The 17,637-nt window shown below is 40.3% G+C and overlaps 1 protein-coding gene across 2 annotated transcripts; it reads left to right on the top strand.

Moving 5' to 3' along the window:
- Nucleotides 1-264: 264 nt before the first annotated feature.
- Nucleotides 265-9,941, top strand: CUNH2orf76 (chromosome unknown C2orf76 homolog). Of its 2 annotated transcripts, none has more exons than XM_029085663.1 (6): nt 265-332; nt 909-1,063; nt 2,768-2,818; nt 6,436-6,473; nt 6,608-6,689; nt 9,759-9,835. In XM_029085663.1, exons 2-6 carry the CDS (start codon nt 931-933, stop codon nt 9,833-9,835), a joined length of 381 nt encoding a protein of 126 aa, XP_028941496.1. In that variant the 5' UTR covers nt 265-332; nt 909-930. The 2 variants fall into 2 exon arrangements, 1 of the variants encoding a protein (XP_028941496.1); XR_728040.2 differs by lacking the exon at nt 265-332 and adding an exon at nt 7,827-7,921 and having other exon boundaries at nt 916-1,063; nt 9,759-9,941.
- The last annotated feature ends 7,696 nt before the right edge of the window (nt 9,942-17,637 follow it).

The following is a 17,637-nucleotide window of genomic DNA, read 5'->3' as shown; positions in this document are numbered from 1 at the left end:
GACTGGGATGGCTGCTGAGGGACAGGAGATGCAGAGGTTGTGTTGTGCCCTTGACGACTGGTGTTAGAGCACTTGGATTGCAGTCTTTGCTCATCGCTGCAGCTGCCACAGCAGTGTAGTGTGTGTGTGACCAGAGGCAAGGTTGTTGAGGAATACCCGGCACCAAAAACAGAGCAGAAGGTTGAGGCAGGAAATATCTTGTTTTCCCGTGGAGAGAAAGAATCCAACAGAACAAGACACAGGCTGGTTTGAAAGGGGCTCGGGATGATAAGGTGGTTCTATTGTAGGTTCTGCTCTCTGTTAAAGTAGTAAAAGCCCTGTAGAGCCATTTTAGAGACCTACTATTATAAATTAAATTAAACCTCTTAATTATGTAGTGGTATACCAGGAGAATTATTTGCATGTGTATGTGGGGGAGGTTTTTCCACTTTCTGTAGGGAGGTGAAAATGAGCATTGTGTAACAGCTTAGGCATTTTTCGGGGTATTATGCTCTCTACAACATAAGTATATTAAAAAGGCTTTGGTTTTGTTCATGTTAGTACATTCTTTTAGAGCACAAGGTTACTCACTCAGCAAGTAAAGTCTTCAGTTGCTTAAAACCCAAACGACATACGTGCATTTATCCATGGCGTTTTTGTGTGTTAAGTGAGTCTGATGCTGTATGACACAGCACAGGTACAAATACTGGACTATTTGGTGTGCAGTATCCATAATATCCTGGGTAACCCTGTGTGTTTTGGAATCTTGTTATTGCTTCTGTAGAAACACTAGAAGTGAAGTCCTGAGAGACATAATGCTATTGAATTTCTCAAGGTTTTAATCTTTGAACAAGGCCCACCTGCACCTCGTTTTCTGTCTGCACTCATATACAGAGGAAAGGCAATAATTCCTCTCTTTAATGTTTTCCAGGTTATTCAGAATTAATTCTCATGTCAGCAGAAAGCTCAACCATCACAGTTCGTCTTGTTCGCTCTTTTGAACACCGGAACTTCAGGCCTGTGGTGTATCACGGGGTTAACTTGGATCAGACAGTAAAGCAGTTCATTACCTTTGTGCAGAAGGGTAAGGGGCTGTTGGCTCGTTCATTCGCTTCACTCCCATGTTTTGCTGTCTCTGCACAAGAAAGTGGAGGGGAGCAAATAAACGGGAATTCTCTGGCTTTGGTAGAGATGCCAGATTTGTGTTTCCATCCCCTGTGTGCTCTCCTCCCTTGGATGAGAGGTCTGGAGTTAATAAGAGCTTCCGTGGTCAGTGTGCCATGCCTAAATTTGGATAGACTGCTCCCCCTGCCCAAATCCCCACGTTTAATCAAAAAGAGACCAGGACGTTGCTGCATTTGGCTCAGTGCCTCAGGCTCCTTGAGTGGTGCTGTCGGGCAGCTATTCCTAAATTAACAGGAGTAAATTAATAGAATTTAGAGAGCCTTTGATCTGTAAGAACTACACCAATATGTGGAATGTGGGAATGCAAGTCTGTTTGCTATTTGTGAGAAGAGAGGATCTTGAAAAATTGTTTTTGACACTGTGAGGTCTCGCTGTGCCTGTTTGCTTCTGAGGTTCTGTCTCCATCTTGAGCTTTGTGGTGCAGATTTACTCATCTATGGGCTTTATGTTTTAGAAACCTGGTTGAAAGTGACACGGTATCTAAAAGTTAATTAAAGTAGACCAGCCCACGCAGCAAGTCAGCAGTTAGGGTGTTACCCTCATCTTGCAGGTGTATTTCTACACACCTCAATGGAGACATTCAAAGGGTGCAGAATAATATAATTTGATTTTTTTCATGAAGTCAGCTTAAACAAGTCTCAAACTGTTAAGAGCTGATAACATTTGAGCAACTCCTAGGACATTGCCCTGGGCTTCACAGCTGTATTGTGTTTTCAGCAACTTCCATGCTTCCAGCCAGTGATAGGCATGGCAAGATCTTAGGATGCGTTTAGAAAACTACAAGCACTCTCAGAACATATGGTACAGCTGCTGTTATGCAGAATAAAATAAAAGCAATGCTAAAAAACTTGCTTTTGATGTGTGCAGTATTGCAGCTCACTGTTGTTTGAGACAAAGCTAGTGTCTTGATCAAGAGTTTTTGGAACCTCCTTCCACAGATGGATGGGTAATGCTGTTCCTGGTCCAAAAGGAGCTGTGTTCCTTCCTTGACTGTAATCTGTTTTGGAGGGGGAGTTTGAGATGCATTGTTAAACTACTGATGAAATTGTGGGTTCTGCTGCCTTGCTGCTGAGCACCCCACAAGTGGCTGGGCCGTCCGAGGCCCTGGTTAAATCCCTGGGTGCCACTGGGAACACTGGCACCAAGGAAGGTGTTAGTGTCCTTGCAGCTGCTTATGGGCTGTGTCCTGCACGTGGCTAAAGAGTTAATTTTCTAGAGTTTGGCTTCCTTTTTGTGGCTGTGTTTACTGAACAATTCCGTTATGAATGACAGTTGTCAGCTGTTTGTATAAGGTGGAGAGAAATGCTGTGCAAACCATTAACAGGACGTTCCTGTCAGATTTCTGATTTCACCCCTGTGATCATCTCCTAATTGCATTGACTCACTGTCCTCATGGGTCGTTTTGTTCAGAGGGACTTCATGCTCAAGTGAAGTTAATCAGATAGGGAGTAACTGTGGAATCTGAGCCAAATGTTGTGTTTCAGTATTTGATTTGTTTTGATTAAAAGGATGTCTGGGATGCATGCATAAAATAATGGAAAATAAAATATTGGAAATAAAAAAAAAGGACAACTTTGTTTTAACTCTGCTTTTATTTTAATAGATGTGCCTTCAAGAACAGGACTTCCTCCTCCTTTCAAAAATTACAAATATGGTATGTGGGTTTTTTTCTTGTTTTAATTCCTATAAAATGCAGACATAATATTTCATACCAGTTTCTATACAATTTAGAAGACAGCTGCTGTAGAATGCTCGTGCTGGTGGCAGTGCCCGCCTACATCTGCAACTCTGTCCAGCTCGTGCAGCTGGAGTTACACCACTGGCATCACATCTACAGAACTTGACCATTATTTTGAAATTCTGTATTAATCTTTGAATTAGGCTGCATGTTATACATTATTTGCTAATTGCTACGGATGGTTTTTGTTATTAATTTTTAATTGCTTTTATAAGTGCCTTTTAACTCTGTTTTTACTCTAGCAAGCAGCTTGGGATTTCAGGTGCTTTGGAATTGTAGTTCTCTATGTGCTTGTGTATTTCGGTATCTATTTACTAATTGTAAAGTCAGAAAGGGTGGTGAAGTGGGAGCTGAAGGCAGTAAATGGAAAATGCTGAAAACTTTTATACTTAAATAATTTACATGATATAAGAGAAACAGGGGTACTTTGCTCAAAGTAGATATGAATGGTCTTAATTACAAGCTGATGGAATGAAATAGCCTGTGTGAAATGTAGGCTGACTTTATCCTCTCATGTAAAGCTATGTGTTTATTTCCTTTTTGTGAAGTGGCATCCACATGTGCAATTCATCTGTTTGGGACAGAAAATACTTTCAAAATAGACTGCTTCCTTGGAGCTTGTTAACTTGGGTGTCAGCAACATATCTTTTCCTAAACTTGGCAATTCTGAAAGTTCCCTTGGAGTTTTGTTGCAAGTGATCCTCTGTCTCCCATGTTCTTGGAGTCGGCAAACTCCTTCCTCTACAGTGATTCAAAGAATTGAATGAGGAACCTATTTTATACATGTGAATAATGGTAATAGACTCTATATGCCTATTATAAAAAAAACAAAAACAAACCAAACCACAAACAACAAAAAAGCCAAGCATTTCATTCTGTGTTCTTGCTGATGGTGAAACAGTGCAAAATGAAAGCAGAAAAAGTTAGCAATGAAGATTTACAGTGGCAAGGACTTGAATGTTACTATTTTTACTATATTACTTAATGTCTTAAAATCTGGGTTACTCTAACTTTGAATTTGAAGGTGCCCTTCCTCCTCCTAATACCTGTCCCATGGAGGACTGCTGCTATCAGTTGTGTTCCTGGTGCTGCCTGTCCCTGCTGCTAGTTCTTTCATCGCTTAGAGCATCAGGGTAGTTTTTCCCAAGGCATGTGTTGTGGCAGAGCACCTGATTGTGCTGTGTAGGACTGAGCATAATGTCCGTGAAAACCACTGCAGAACATTAAAACCTGTTACACCAGTTAAGTGGGGGCCTACTTTTAGTGGGATGGTGCTAGCTGTGTGGAAATTTTCACACAGAAAAATCAAAGCCAAGTTCCTCACCTTCCCCTCAGGCTGTGAATCATCCTGGTTCATGTTTTTGGCATCTCTCATGCGCTCTTCTGTCTTTCTTGTATTTTGGTGATGAAAGGGCAGCGAGACTTCTGCATGAATAGTGCTAGTAAGAGTCAGATTTTTCCTTCTGCTTTGTTTGGCAGTGCCAGAAATCTCAGTTGGACCTGGCTGTCTCTCACCTTGTGCCTGTTTTGCCTTCCTTCTCTCCAGAATCCAGCACCACTTTTTTCTCTCAACATCATATATAATGCCATCACATTTTTCCTCTTGGCTTGGTGCTTTAACTCACATCTCAAACCTTATGACTTTCATTTTCTCTTCTCCTTGGTCTAGGACTCTACTCAGTCAATCTTCTCATCTTCCTACCCTGTCATTGCCATCTTTTCACTGATGATGGCAGCCTGGTTGCCAACTTGTCTCATAAGCTGCTTCTCTTATTTATTTATCTATTTATTTATTTATTTATTTATTTATTTATTTATTCCCCCCCTCCATGAATGTGGAGCAATATGGTAGATAGTTAATAGATTCAGACTTAGAAAGTGGTTTCTTATCTGTTGTCATGGAAAAGGGAAGATAAAAATCTGGAAATATGATTGAGTGGGACTAAATGGTGATGAAAAGGCAATTGAGAGGACGTAAGGCTTTTTAGCTGGGATGCCAAGAGACGGTCGTTTCATCTCTGTGACAGGGTTAGGGAAAGCGTTTAATAGCTCAGATAAAGATGCAGTAAACTGCTGCATGCCAGTGGTTTTAGTTGTGAAGAAGTAAAATTGAAACAATAGTTCAGAGAATGACTGGGCAAAGACTAGAGTAAGGGGGATGTGACAAAGTAGATGGAGAAGCTTAAAGCTAACAGGCAGAGGCTGGATTGTATTTGCTGTGGTAGAAAGGTTTTGTGATTGCAATATATTTTTGCTGTGATTACTTGATCTTTTTGCAATACTTCTATGCAGGATGGATCCAGGAACTGCAATTTAATGTATGTCTTGCTTCTAATACTGCAATTAATACACTGTGCTAAGACTGCCTTTTCAGTGACCTCTGCAGTGGGAGTACAGAGTAGTTCTGAGCTTCTGTAATGTTTTAAATAAAATGTTCAAAATGGGCCAGCATGGTATGGAAGCAAACTTCTGAATGGGAATGTGGTCTGTGTTATTCTGAATCTGAATACTTGCTCTCAGTAGTCTGAAAGTTGTTTTAGCCTGTTTTGCTTTCTTGCATCCTTCTCTGACCAGACTGTTTCAACATGTAGTGTTCAGTTAACGCACAAAACCAAACCAGAACAGAAAGTGAGCAGGCAAACAGAGCTGGTTTATATTCTTTGCTGTGAATGGATTGATGTGTTATTCTGAATTTGTTGAAACACAGAGGCTTTGGATTTTGTTGGGGGGGTTTTTTGTTTGTTTGGTTTTTTTTGTTTGTTTCTTTGTTTGTTTCTTCTTTAGTGCTGCATGGGCATCTTCTGGCTTCCATTCCCTCTGGATCTTTGCACTCATCTGGTTGCTTTAGTGACCACGTTACTTTCCCCAGTTTTTCCCTTCTGTTAACAAAGCCCTGCCCACATTGCTGGAGCAAAGCGGTATTTCTTTTTTGTATAGCATAATTTCTTACAGTGCTACACTGTGCAAACATTTCAGAGATATATATTACTGAAGAGGGTGTAGCACTAAAAAGAGGATAAGCTGTATGTGTTTGTGGAAAATGGACTTGCTTAATAAAATTTCTACATGGGTGCTTTCTTCGTGAGAAAGAAAATATCAAGGAATGATTTGAAGTGGTCAGATTACTGTGTCTTAATCACTTGCTGCCTATCAACTCAGCTGTAGTAGTTGGCAGTGTATAAATGCTGTTTGTCCTGCCCCAATTGCATGTGAAAAACCTGCTAGGTTAAAACACCCTAACTGGCATTTAAATTGATGTGTTTTGACTGGCAATTGGGATGGTCATTAGTTAGTTACTGTAATTCAGCCAGCAGATGGAAGCCCAATAGGATGTGGTACCTTAATGTTGGATTGTGGCTACAGGACTGGGAAATTAAGATGTTTTCTCCTTTTTTAGACTGAATACACAAAATTGTGGTTAATAAAAGATTTTGAGCCTTACCCCTTTGTTTGTCTCTCATTCCCCAAGCACAGCTTTCAGTGTTACCTGCCTATGAAGCCTTATTTTAGGAAAACATTGTATTTTCTTTCAGATACAATGAAGATTATTCACCAAGCACACAAATCTAAGGTACGGTTATTAGCTGTATTTTTTCCCCCTTTACACACTTTAGTGCAGGCAGATCTCTGCACTGTGAAACAAGACTGGGGCAGAGACAGTACCTTCTGATTCTTTTCTTTGTGTTCTGGTTCTCTGATTTGCAGACTGGTGAACTTGTAGTGAGTTTGGAAGATGATGACAAACTGATTTTGAAAGAAGACAGTACGCTGAAAGCAGCTGGAGTAGGTATGAGCACATTTGTATTGAGTGAAGGTGCTGTTCATTGTGGTTGTCATTAAACTGATAACTGGCTGATTATGTTTGGATAGCCTGCTGAAAAGTAAATGCTATTCCTGATGCTCTTTACACTACTTGATAATTATTCAGGGAAGAGGGGGGGATAATGTACATTCAAATCATTGGACTGAGGGCAGCACAGGTATCTGCACTCCAAATGTTCAGAATGCAAATTGTGATTTTTAGAGGGTATGCTTGTAATTCTGCTGAGAGTAATTTTAAATGATTGACAGATAGGTTATTAGTACCGTGTCTGCTTAGTCTTATCAGTAACATTTAAACTGATGTTTTGGTTAGAAATGGAAGTGGTGGAACCAGCATGGAATAATGAAATACGATTAGATTTGTTTAATGTGCAGCATTCGGTGCCTGATAGCCAGATTGCTCAGGAAAGCTCAAGCAGTTTCATTTAGAGAATGTGCTGAACATAGCAAAGAGTGGAAACTTGACCTGATTTCTCACATTTTGACAGGGGACTACATATAGGGCATGTCTTTTGGTAATAATGTAAAGAAATGTCTGTCATGATAAAATTGATGGTCCCTGGATGTCCTTTGGGCTTCTCATAAATGTGGCTGAATGACTTTGTGGCAGCAGGGCACTTAAGGGATGTAGTTGCATTCCACCTTGATATGGACAGTGGCTCATTTGAATCTGATTTGCCTAGCTGGAACGCATAAGTGCCTGCGCTCTAAGTGCTGGGGTGTTGCAGAGAAAGCTCCCTCCTGTTCCTCATGCCCTCTGATTGTTCCCCAGCTAGTGACTGGGATTTCTTTCTCACAGGTTTCTTGGCTCTTTTGTTTCCTGCCATTTACTTTTTGGTTTTAAATGACTTGGGGTGTCTCTTTAATGTTTTTCTCTGGGGTGCACAGCAACTGGCCTCAGTATACCTTTCCTAAAGGTCTTTGGGTGTTCCTGTAAGATGAATGATGGTTATTCTCTGGCTGTTTGTACTAAACCAGGTCTTTTTATCTGGAGGGTGAAAAAAAGGTTTCTCAGGAGGGAGGATTACTGGCACTCAGGTCTTACAGATTTATAATGTAGTTAGCAGAAGATTCATTTAAGCATGATTTTTATCTACCTAAGGCATAAGAGACAATGCAGTTCAGGAGAGAGACTGATGATAGTGCCAAATGCTGAATTAGAAACGACATTGTCCAGAGCTGCCTTCTTTCAAAAAGGTGTCAATAAATATTTGTATATATTCTCCATCTTTGAAACTAGGTTTGTAGCTACAGCCGTGACACAGTTGGTTGTGATCTCAAAAAAGGTGTGAAAACATCAGAGTAAATGTTATAGTGAAAAGAAATCGGAATAGAGCAGCCTGATCTGTGTCTCTGTACAAAGAGAGTGGTGGCTTATTTGGGGCAGAAACCAATTTAAAGCCACTTTTCATTTTTTTCAGAGTAACTAACAGCAGTTGGTCGTTAGTGTGTAGTGGGTATTTGTGATAGAAAAGAGGAAGTGTTGCTTTGTAAAATGCAGCATGCCATTATGCCATTTTGAATTTTGATATGTTACAGTGTATCTTGAGATGAGAATTAGCTAAGTTAGGAGTGGGGTCTCTGTAGTAAAATCTTGAAAATTTTACTTTTCTTATTCAACAAGAAGTGGAAAAGAGTAAACCAAGGAAGTGAAGTCTGATAGCATGTACCACTACTCCTCATTTTGCATGGTTTCATTTAAATCAGTAAGAAATTTGAAATCTACTGACATATTACATTTTTCCAATATCTAGTCTGGATAAAATCCCCTAGAATAAAACAGAGAATTGCCGTTAGAAAATCTGGGAAATTCAGAGACACGCTGAGCGTTTTTTCTCAGCTGCAGTTGATTGCCCTTGGCAGTTTACAGGGTTGGGCTAGAGAGTTATAAATTATAAGGACATTAGATAAGTATCCTCAGGAAAGCCTCTGTGGTAGGGATTATTATTACAGTTATTATCTAGTCAGCAAAGTTAACGCTTGCTTTTTATTTTTTTTAAAGGAGGGTGTATGTTAATAAAGCGTTCAGTATTCATTGCAAAGAGTCTTGTCTGTTTTCTGGTTGAGATTCTAAAACCCCTTCTGCTCCTTTTTTTTTTTTCTTCTTTTTTACAAGACAGGCAGACTTCATTAACTTCAGATTTAATTTAAAAAACGAATGTGGAACTTATTGGCTCAGCACCTTAAAGAATTCCATGTTTAATAATTGTGAAGGCTTTCCATCAGATTTGTCTCTGTTCTGAATTAGTAATGTTGCTGACTTATTGTTTTAGAAGAGGAAGTCCTTGACCTACTGGGTTGAAAGAATTGTGACTGCTCTGAACCTTTGTGGGTCCTTTAGCTCTGCCATATCCCCTGTGAATAATTAGAGGTATTTGAAGGTATTGCTGGAGAAGCCAATTTGTGTCTTTCACTTTGCATATTGTTGAAGCCTCATGAATTAATCATCAGCAGGGCAAAAAATTAACTTCTTCAGACACATATTTTGATGGGTCATGAGGGAGAATGTAAAGTGATCTGTAAAATATTCTACTGATCCTCTAAGTATTAAATTATTATACCTACAGGCTAATTTAATGGAAAAAAACAGTTTCTTTTTCCCTTTCCTAACAGAAAAATGCACAAAAAAAGAGAAAATCATGCTTCATTATTTTTCTAGTATTTGAAGGCATTGGAAATTCAGTCACTTAATTTGTTGAATGCTTATAAAAACAATTCTGAAGGTCGTGTTAAACAAATCTTGAGGGGTCTTGTGTACATATTTACTTCTATATATTCAGGTTCTTGGTTTTTGTTGGGTTTTTTCGTTGTCATTGTGTTGGGGTTTTTTTAACAAGGTTAAACAATATCTTTAATACCACAATCTTTTTTTGCAAAACTAGGCGGTGGGGGGAGAGAGGTTGGAAGTGTGTGGTGATTTATAATTGTCTTTGACCAAAAAGTTGCCAGTTGTCTTCTGAGATTCTAAAAATAGCTGGCTGTTGGGTGGTTCATTTACTGGTGTGCTAAATATTTAATTTTTTATTCGTTCTAGCAAATGAGACTGAATTAGCATTCTTCTGTGAAGAAGATTACAGAAACTACAAAGCTAATCCTGTTTCGGCCTGGTGAAGATCCCAAGGGATTGTTTTGTTTTCCCATACCTGTTGTAAATTTTCCTTATTCTGCTTAATGAGATTTTTCTTAAAGATCAATAAATCCTAGAGGATTGCTTTGCAAACTGTGCAATTCCTTTTCTATAGAAATTAATTTCTGTCAATGTGCTATGACTGAGAAAAAGAAAACTGGGGGACATAAATGACTTTTTATTGCATTTCTTTTTCCTTTGCTTGCCTGTTAAGGTGCAGGCAGTGCCATCTCTGACCTGCGACACATTCTTGGTGTGATCCTGCAGCAGACATTAGCTACATATGGAGATTATACAGTGTACAGTAAGATCCCATCACAGTACTAACTTCTAATGAAAATGGAAACATGTTATGACCAAATCACTGGGTATTTTAGAGAGCTTGAGAAAAGAATCTCTGTGTTTCAAGTCATAGCTTTACTCCTCTCATTTTATGTTTGGTCTCTTGTTTAAATGGTGCAGACTGGCAAGTGTTTCATGCCCTTCACTGGCCAATGCTCTCCTTTATACTCTCTTCCAGCCCTCTTTAACATGCTGAAAGGGACAAAGGACTGTTGGGAGGCTTTTGTATTCAAGGACCAGCTCCTGTTTCTAACTTTACTTCATGGAGACACGTTCATGTAAGAGGTAGCAACCTGATTTCTGCGAGGACATCAGTGTGCATAAGTAGGAATGGGGCATTTTTCCAAATGGACTAAAAGCTTATGGTTTCAGTTTTAAGAATAAAACCTGCATGATTGCATTTTTGTGAGGAGAGGCCCAGTCTGCAAGCCACATGTCTTCAAGACTGGAACTGATTCTTTCCTGCTTTCCAAGAGCCAAATACTCTGTTGCTATATGTTAGTTCTTGGTAATTACAGGCTTTCCTACTACATTAACCAAATGGAGAGTAAGAAAAACTAATCATGCATCCAATAAAGTGCCTTGAGGTAGATACTGTCTATGAAACTCCTTAGGGTACACCAAGATGGGACACTGTGCCTTTAAGCCTCTCTTCACTGAAATGGAAGTGATGCTGGCTCTCTGCCTTAGCAGGCTTTTTGGGCATAGGCTCTGCTAAATCAAATGAGACCTCATGTGCAATTGCTTTAGACCCACACATCTACCCTCAGCTCTGGGTGAGAGCTGACAACACCATTTCCACAAGAGAGTTTCCAGAGAAGCAAGCTTGCTGTTGCCTAGACCTTTGATGATTTTTTTTATTGACATGTGATAGTGAAAGCAGATGTATGATTTCCAAAGTATCTGAATAAAAGATCTCTTTAGATGTAGGGCCAAAGAAACCTCTATGTATTGTTTCCACCTCATTTTCTTCATCCTTCCTGACAACTCTCTAGTTTAGCCTGGTTTTGGTAGCTGGTGTTACTCACCAACAGTTTTGCTTGTGAAAGTAGTCCACCACTTTGTCATCTGCTATTAAAAGGGTGATTGTATCTTTATCTTGTAAGGAGGAGTCCTGTGTCACTGAAGTCACCTGTGTTCTCTTGGGATTTAGATGCTGTTACACATGCTCTGATTCATTTGTGAGGAGGATTTGCCACTTGTCTCCTCTTACTGTCCAGGCTGTTTTTCTGTTGCTGGTACCCTCTCCCCAGACATGGGCCCACATCTCAGATGCCTCCTTACACGCTCTGTCATGTTTGCAGGGTAACCTGACTAATACGAGTTTGTACTCATCTTCTCAGACAGTTTAAGCTAATGCATTGCACTCCAGAGTGTACCAGCTTTGTTCAGCCAGGTTTGAAATACTGCAGGTAACTTTGTAAGAAGTGGATGGCATCTGGAGAGTTCAGTGCCTCAGACTGTCCTACCAAGGCATCTAGATAACATTTGTCAGCACACTTGGGCTCTCAGACTGAGCAAACACTGTCATTCTCTTCCTCCTGTTCTGGGGATTTGAATTTGGTCTCCAGCCCTTTAAGACAGATTTGAATTGATTTTGTGATCCCTTTTCTCTAAAGCATTTATGTTTGAAAGAGCCAGCAAATTTTAACAGCTGTCCTTTCTGGGATAGTACAGTTACAAATGTTTAGTGCCCAGTAAAAGAACAATTCTAGAGCATCAAGGAGAAAGCAGTAAATGCTTTAATGCAAATATTCAAGAACGATGTGTCTGGCACTCCAGATGAGCTTCTCTTTCCAAGGGAAGAGTTAAACTACTGCTTTGTGAGCTCAGTTGCTCTGGCAATGCCACTTCATTGGCTTCTTTCTGCGGCAGCACAGTAGAGCCTTTTGTAATGCTCTCAATGGCCATACTTGTAAACTGAATTCTTCCTGAAGTGCTTTTATACTGTGTTTTTTTATTTTTAATTTTTTTTAATTTGACCTTTAATAATGCTTCTTTCAAATAAACTCCACAAAACCAGAGATAATAACTGAGAAGTTGTTAAGATAGATGCTGTTGCAACATTTTTTTTGGTGGGATATGGTATAGCCTTGTTTTGATTCAAGGATTGTTGAGTACTGAATGAAATCTGTGAATACTGGCTAATAAATTACTAAAGTCTGAGATGTCTGGTAAGTCATAGAAATTTGCTAATGTTCTTAGATATCGTGGGGTTAATAAGGATTCATCTTGCAGTATGATGTCCTTGGAGCCTTTCACCAGTCTCTTGGGGTTTTGTTTGTTTGTTTGGGGGTTTTTTAAACAAAAAGAACAACATCCAAAAGGGACTCTGAAATGCGATACAGCTTCTCCTGGGTTATAGCACTGTAGCAGGGAAAGGCAGTCAGACTGGAAGCCAGGGGTGTGTGTGAGGCTTGGGTGTTTCTTGGAGAAAAAAAATCGCTTCAGAGAGACTGGAGTTTTGATTAAGAGGTGTAGAAGAATAGCTGCTAAAGGAGAAGGGAGGAAATTAGAAGAGGAATTATGAAGAGGAAGAAGAGGTAACAGTGTAGCTAAATAACCATGCAAAATCTTGAATGTACAAGACTTGGCACAGAAATACTGGAGTAGTGCTGCTTTTTATAGCGCTAAAGGTATGAAAATTGTGCATTTTAATAATTTTTGGAATTGAACTCATAAACTGCTGGAATAGGCATCTTGGTTTTTTTTCTGGCTTTGTCACATTATACTTTCTGCATCCAACAGTTTCTGGGTATTTTTCTGTCCAGAGGTAGTTATGAATCCAGAGTTAAGAAAACTGCTGAGGTGGATAGCTGAGTTAAATGCTGGCATAAAGGAGTCCTTAGAGATCTGATAGCACCACCATTAATGTTGGGGGACTGCTTTAACTGATGTAAACGTTCTGTCTTCAAGGTGATCCAGAGATATGTTCTAAGCTGTGATCTTTCTCTTTCACTCCCTGGGAGTATTCAGCACACCCCCTGACAGATCAGACCTTGCAAGTAACAGCCCAAGAGTTACCACAGCCATGAGTGGACCTCTGTGGTCCTTAGCAAGGAAATCCTGAGTGTCCTGAGATCACAAATGAAAACCAGAACATGTGATACTTATTCTTGGTCTTATATGACTGATAGGATCCTGTTTTGAGAGCAACAGCAGCCAGCTGGAGGCATTGCAGATGCTTAAGGCAAGTGCACGCTTCCGCTTATTGAACAGTTTGGACCGAGCTCAGTCTTGCTGGTTGGCACCTGATCCTCCTTCCATGACATCCTTTTCATAGTAATACTTGGCACAGATTTGCAAATGATGATTGAGTCAAGCAGTGATGCCCAGCAGACAACTTTGCTACTTTTCATATGACTTTTCCCTATTTTCCCTACTTTCCTATAGTTAGAGAAGCGGACACACCTTTGCATGTTTTCCCAGCTACTTCCCTTTGCTTCTTGCTGTCACCTCTGCTGATTTGCAGTGCTTTAATGTTTGTTTGCACCTCATCTGATATGCAATAGCAGCATTTCCTCTGGCAGTGAATGTACTCTTTTTTTTTTTGTATTCATGAAGAAATATGCTTTGAAATAAAGAGGAAACCTTTTCTACGCTTCACTAATAGTGCACAACGAAGAATCCTTTGTTGCTTTACAGGAGGACTTGCATAGAACAGCACTGTCCACTGGTCAGTGGAAACAAAAATGTTTTTATCATCATGCTTTGTAATCTTGGAAGGAAATGAGAGAAGTTATCTGAGGAATGAAAAAAGAAATGCAGTGAAAAGGCAAGACCTGTTGCCCTAAACTGCCTTTGTCTGCAGAGAAAGCCACCAGATGTCAGCACAGCCTGTTCTTTCGTTCTCCAGAACCTCTGCAAGCCAAGAAATATGTAATGTTTATGAAAAGTGCTTATCTGTGAATTGGTTTAGCCTGCAAAATATGCACTAGGGTTCTGGTGATGAAAACTGAATCCTTCCTTGCAGAAAGTATTTCTTTTTATATTAAAATCAAAAAGCGGCAAATTGAACTGGTATCGGTGCTTAAATTCCTCTTGTTAGAGAGCATCCTTTGCGGAGCCAGTTCCAGCGTATCTAAATCCTTGCGTGCTGTGAGGAGTCATTTGCAGAACATTCATTTGAAGAATTGTCTGGAAAAGATCAGTGTTAATTTGCTGAGGTTTTGTAAAGTAGACTTTAAGTATGCCTATTTTTTTTTAAACACAAGGAAAACCACCCATAACAGACACACATGCAAAGCAGAGCAAAACATCTCCAGCAACACAGCTTAAACACACAACAAACATATCCTCCATGCTTCTGACTCTAAGCTCCCACTATTCCTTCCTCGCAGTGCAAGGGCTGAGGAGGACCTGGCGCTGCGTTCTCTGGGCCATGCTTTCTGAGCTGTGATGAGCTGAGATGGGGTATGAGTTTGAGAGCCCAAACCCAAGCACTGTGCACAGCTTTATGCTGTCAGTGATTGAAGCGTGCACAGATGCTGCCTGGTTACAAGGGTACATTTGAACTGTTGCACAGGTACAAGGTGCGATGGAGCTTCCCTATGAGATTCCTGTCACTTTTATTGCAGCAGCTTGCAGGTGCCAGGGAGACTATTGAAGAGAGGGAAGTCAAGTGGCAGGTAGAGTCTGGGTGACTGAAATTCTTCCTTCGTTCTGTTTTGGGCTGCTGCTTCACTTCCTTTCTTCTAGCCTTGTAGCAGAGGTGTCATGCTAGGGGTTTACCACAGCTTGCTGAGAACTGCTTATTGATTGCACACTGTCACTGTAACCCTCACCAACCATTCGCAGCCTGGAGGTGGTGATGGGACGTGGCAGCTGTGCAGTCTTGTGCTGTCAGTAGGGGCAGACTACTGTGTGCATGGGTGCAGCCAGCACGGTGGTGCAGGTTGTTTGGGAGATGTTACTCTCACTTCTCTTTCTTCTGCACAGCACCCAGTTGTGCTTCGCTGGGGACCAGGACCTTGTCTTGAAGCATGGCGTGCCTTGGAGATAGCTGAGAGGGGACGTGGGTGTTTGGGCTGGTAATGTAGTGGCGGAGAGGATGGGACATAGAATCACACACACAGAATCACAGGATGGTAGGGGTTGGAAGGGACCTCTGGAGATCATCTAGAGCTTTCATCTTCCTGTAAATATGATATTTTTGATGAGATATGCATTGTACCTTTTGTTTGCAAGCATCCTCTCTCCTTCCTTTGTAGTGGGCCAAAAGCAGCTAGCCAGAAGAGTGGGAGTTTCAGTTGGTAGTGAACACACTCAAGAGCTCAGTATGACAGATTGATGTAAGAATTTACCTTTGTATGTCCATTTCTGATCTCTGGCAGGTGACTTAATGTTGTGTACTAGGAATGCCAGCAAGTATGGTAAGAGCTACTGCTGTCTGCTCTCATTTCACATCTTGGGAAGGTTTAACTCTGCTTTCTAACCTGAAGCCCAGGGAACATATTCCTCAAGGCCAGTTTGGGAAGCCCCTTTTCCTCAGTGAACTGAGGTTTTTTTTTTTTTAAATGGAAGGTGTGGTATCAGTCTTATTTTCATACTACTTTGAGGCCACACCTTTGGTTCTATGCATGTATTTGTGTCCATGCAACTGAACGACATCAGTTGTTTTTAAGAGTCAAAGCAGCAATCTAGAAATGAAAGCCTCATACCCTAGCAGTTAATATCATGGACATTTCTTCACACTACTCCCCTGCCCCATCCCTTCCAAATCAAATAAACCTGGTTTTGCAGAAAGCAGACTTGAATCTTGCACAGTAACTTTGTTTTCTAGAGCGAGCACTGAACAAGACAGCTACTTAAACGCAGACATCTGATTGTAGATAGCTCTTTAAGCCAGCAGGCTGGCATGCAGCAGCTGAAGCTAGCTAATTGCAGATCAGATATGGGAAACAGATAACAAGAGTAACTAACCAGCTGAACAGCAGCTGTAGTGGATCCTCCAGTGCTGAGGTTTCTAAATCAAAAGCAGATTATCTTTCTAGGAGGACTGCAGTAGTGCCACTTTAAGTCTTTGAAAGGTTCCAGTAATACTAGGGTTTGTAATATGTGATCCTCCTGACTGGCCACACACAGTGGTTATTTTTAGTCTTTGATTATGGAAGTCCTGCACATGCTCTGCTAACAAGAACTGTCCCTAATCATAGATGGTATCATCTTCCTGCTGTATATTGTACGCTCAGCTTTAAAACAAGCATGGTTCTGACTTGTACTAAAAAAACTTCGTGCAGAAATTCTGCAAAGCTGATGCTGCTTATTAAGGCACAATAAACAGAGAAAAGGAAACTGTCCTTGTGTAACAAATCTTATTCCTGAAACCCGAGGCACAGTCTGCAGAAACTGCTCGCTCAGTGTGTGAAATTTTGAACTTGAGGATAACACCAGACTTTTGTTGCTGACTGTAGCAGGTCATGCAGCTGCGCTGGCCATCTTGGAGAGACTGGAGAAAATATATTGCATAGAGGTGCTGAAGCAAGAGCATTCCCCTAAAGATTTAACTGAGTTTGATATATCACTTTGTAAGTAAATCCTGAAGAGCAAGAAACTAACTGCAGTGTTAAAAGCATTGTATTATAAAATGGAAGGAGTGAGAGAACTGTACCTGCAGAGGTTAATCTTCAGCACAGGAATTTAAATTAACTCATTAAAATCAACTTACAAATTGGCTCATTAAAATGCAATGCTGCAGATCCAGAAGTTGGTTGATCTGGCATGCCACTTCTATGAAGAAGTGACTAAAGAAATGGAGAACAAATTGATAGCATTAAAACTCCTTTTTACTTTCCAGTCCCATAAACCCTCATTTGTAACTTCCTCTTCCTTGAACTCCGTATCAACAGCACTTTTTGTTTAGTGACTTAAGCTTGTTTGATCCTGTGCTACAACTGCTGTGTAATACCAGCAGCCTCTTGTAATGAAAGGTATGTCTGTACACACTTGTGCCCTCCTGCATGTACAGGAACTCTGTAATAGAGGCTCCAGTGCACTGGCTCACAGCAATGATCATTTTCTCTTATTATATTGATAATGAGACTCTACCAGCTGCTGGCTGTAGTGGGTTTTACTTTCTAGTGGTTAAATTCTGGATAATCACACTGCTTTCTACCACTGCCATTAAAGTAATGGTATTATTTAGGAGGAGGAGGGAAAAAAAAGAGTCAAACGAGTTCTGATATAATTATATAGACCTGTTCAGAATATATTTTATGTAACTACTGATGCCAGTGATTAAAACTGGCCTTACTCTCACAGCTTTTAGGTTGGTTCTTACATATACCAGAGGCACATAGTAGGCAATACAGAAAATAAAAATATAAAGAATTTACATTCCAGCTATATATTCTGCAATAATATATATGTGTGTGTGTACATATATACAGAGAGAGAAACTCCAAGTACAAAACCAGTTAATTGATAAATTTTAAGCTAACCTCAC

This window comes from Antrostomus carolinensis, unplaced genomic scaffold (genome assembly GCF_000700745.2).
Source record: "Antrostomus carolinensis isolate BGI_N321 unplaced genomic scaffold, ASM70074v2 scaffold19606, whole genome shotgun sequence".
In the NCBI taxonomy this organism is placed as follows: domain Eukaryota; kingdom Metazoa; phylum Chordata; class Aves; order Caprimulgiformes; family Caprimulgidae; genus Antrostomus; species Antrostomus carolinensis.
The sequence above is the reverse complement of the archived record's forward strand: the minus strand, read 5'-3'. Positions and strand labels throughout refer to the sequence as shown.

Bases quoted from the DNA above. Each gene is read 5' to 3' on its own strand.
- CUNH2orf76 (XM_029085663.1), top strand. From the start codon at position 931: ATGTCAGCAGAAAGCTCAACCATCACAGTTCGTCTTGTTCGCTCTTTT. The intron at 2,819-6,435 runs GTATGTGGGTTT...ATTTTCTTTCAG, and splicing joins TTTCAAAAATTACAAATATG to ATACAATGAAGATTATTCAC. The intron at 6,690-9,758 runs GTATGAGCACAT...TATTCGTTCTAG, and splicing joins GCTGAAAGCAGCTGGAGTAG to CAAATGAGACTGAATTAGCA.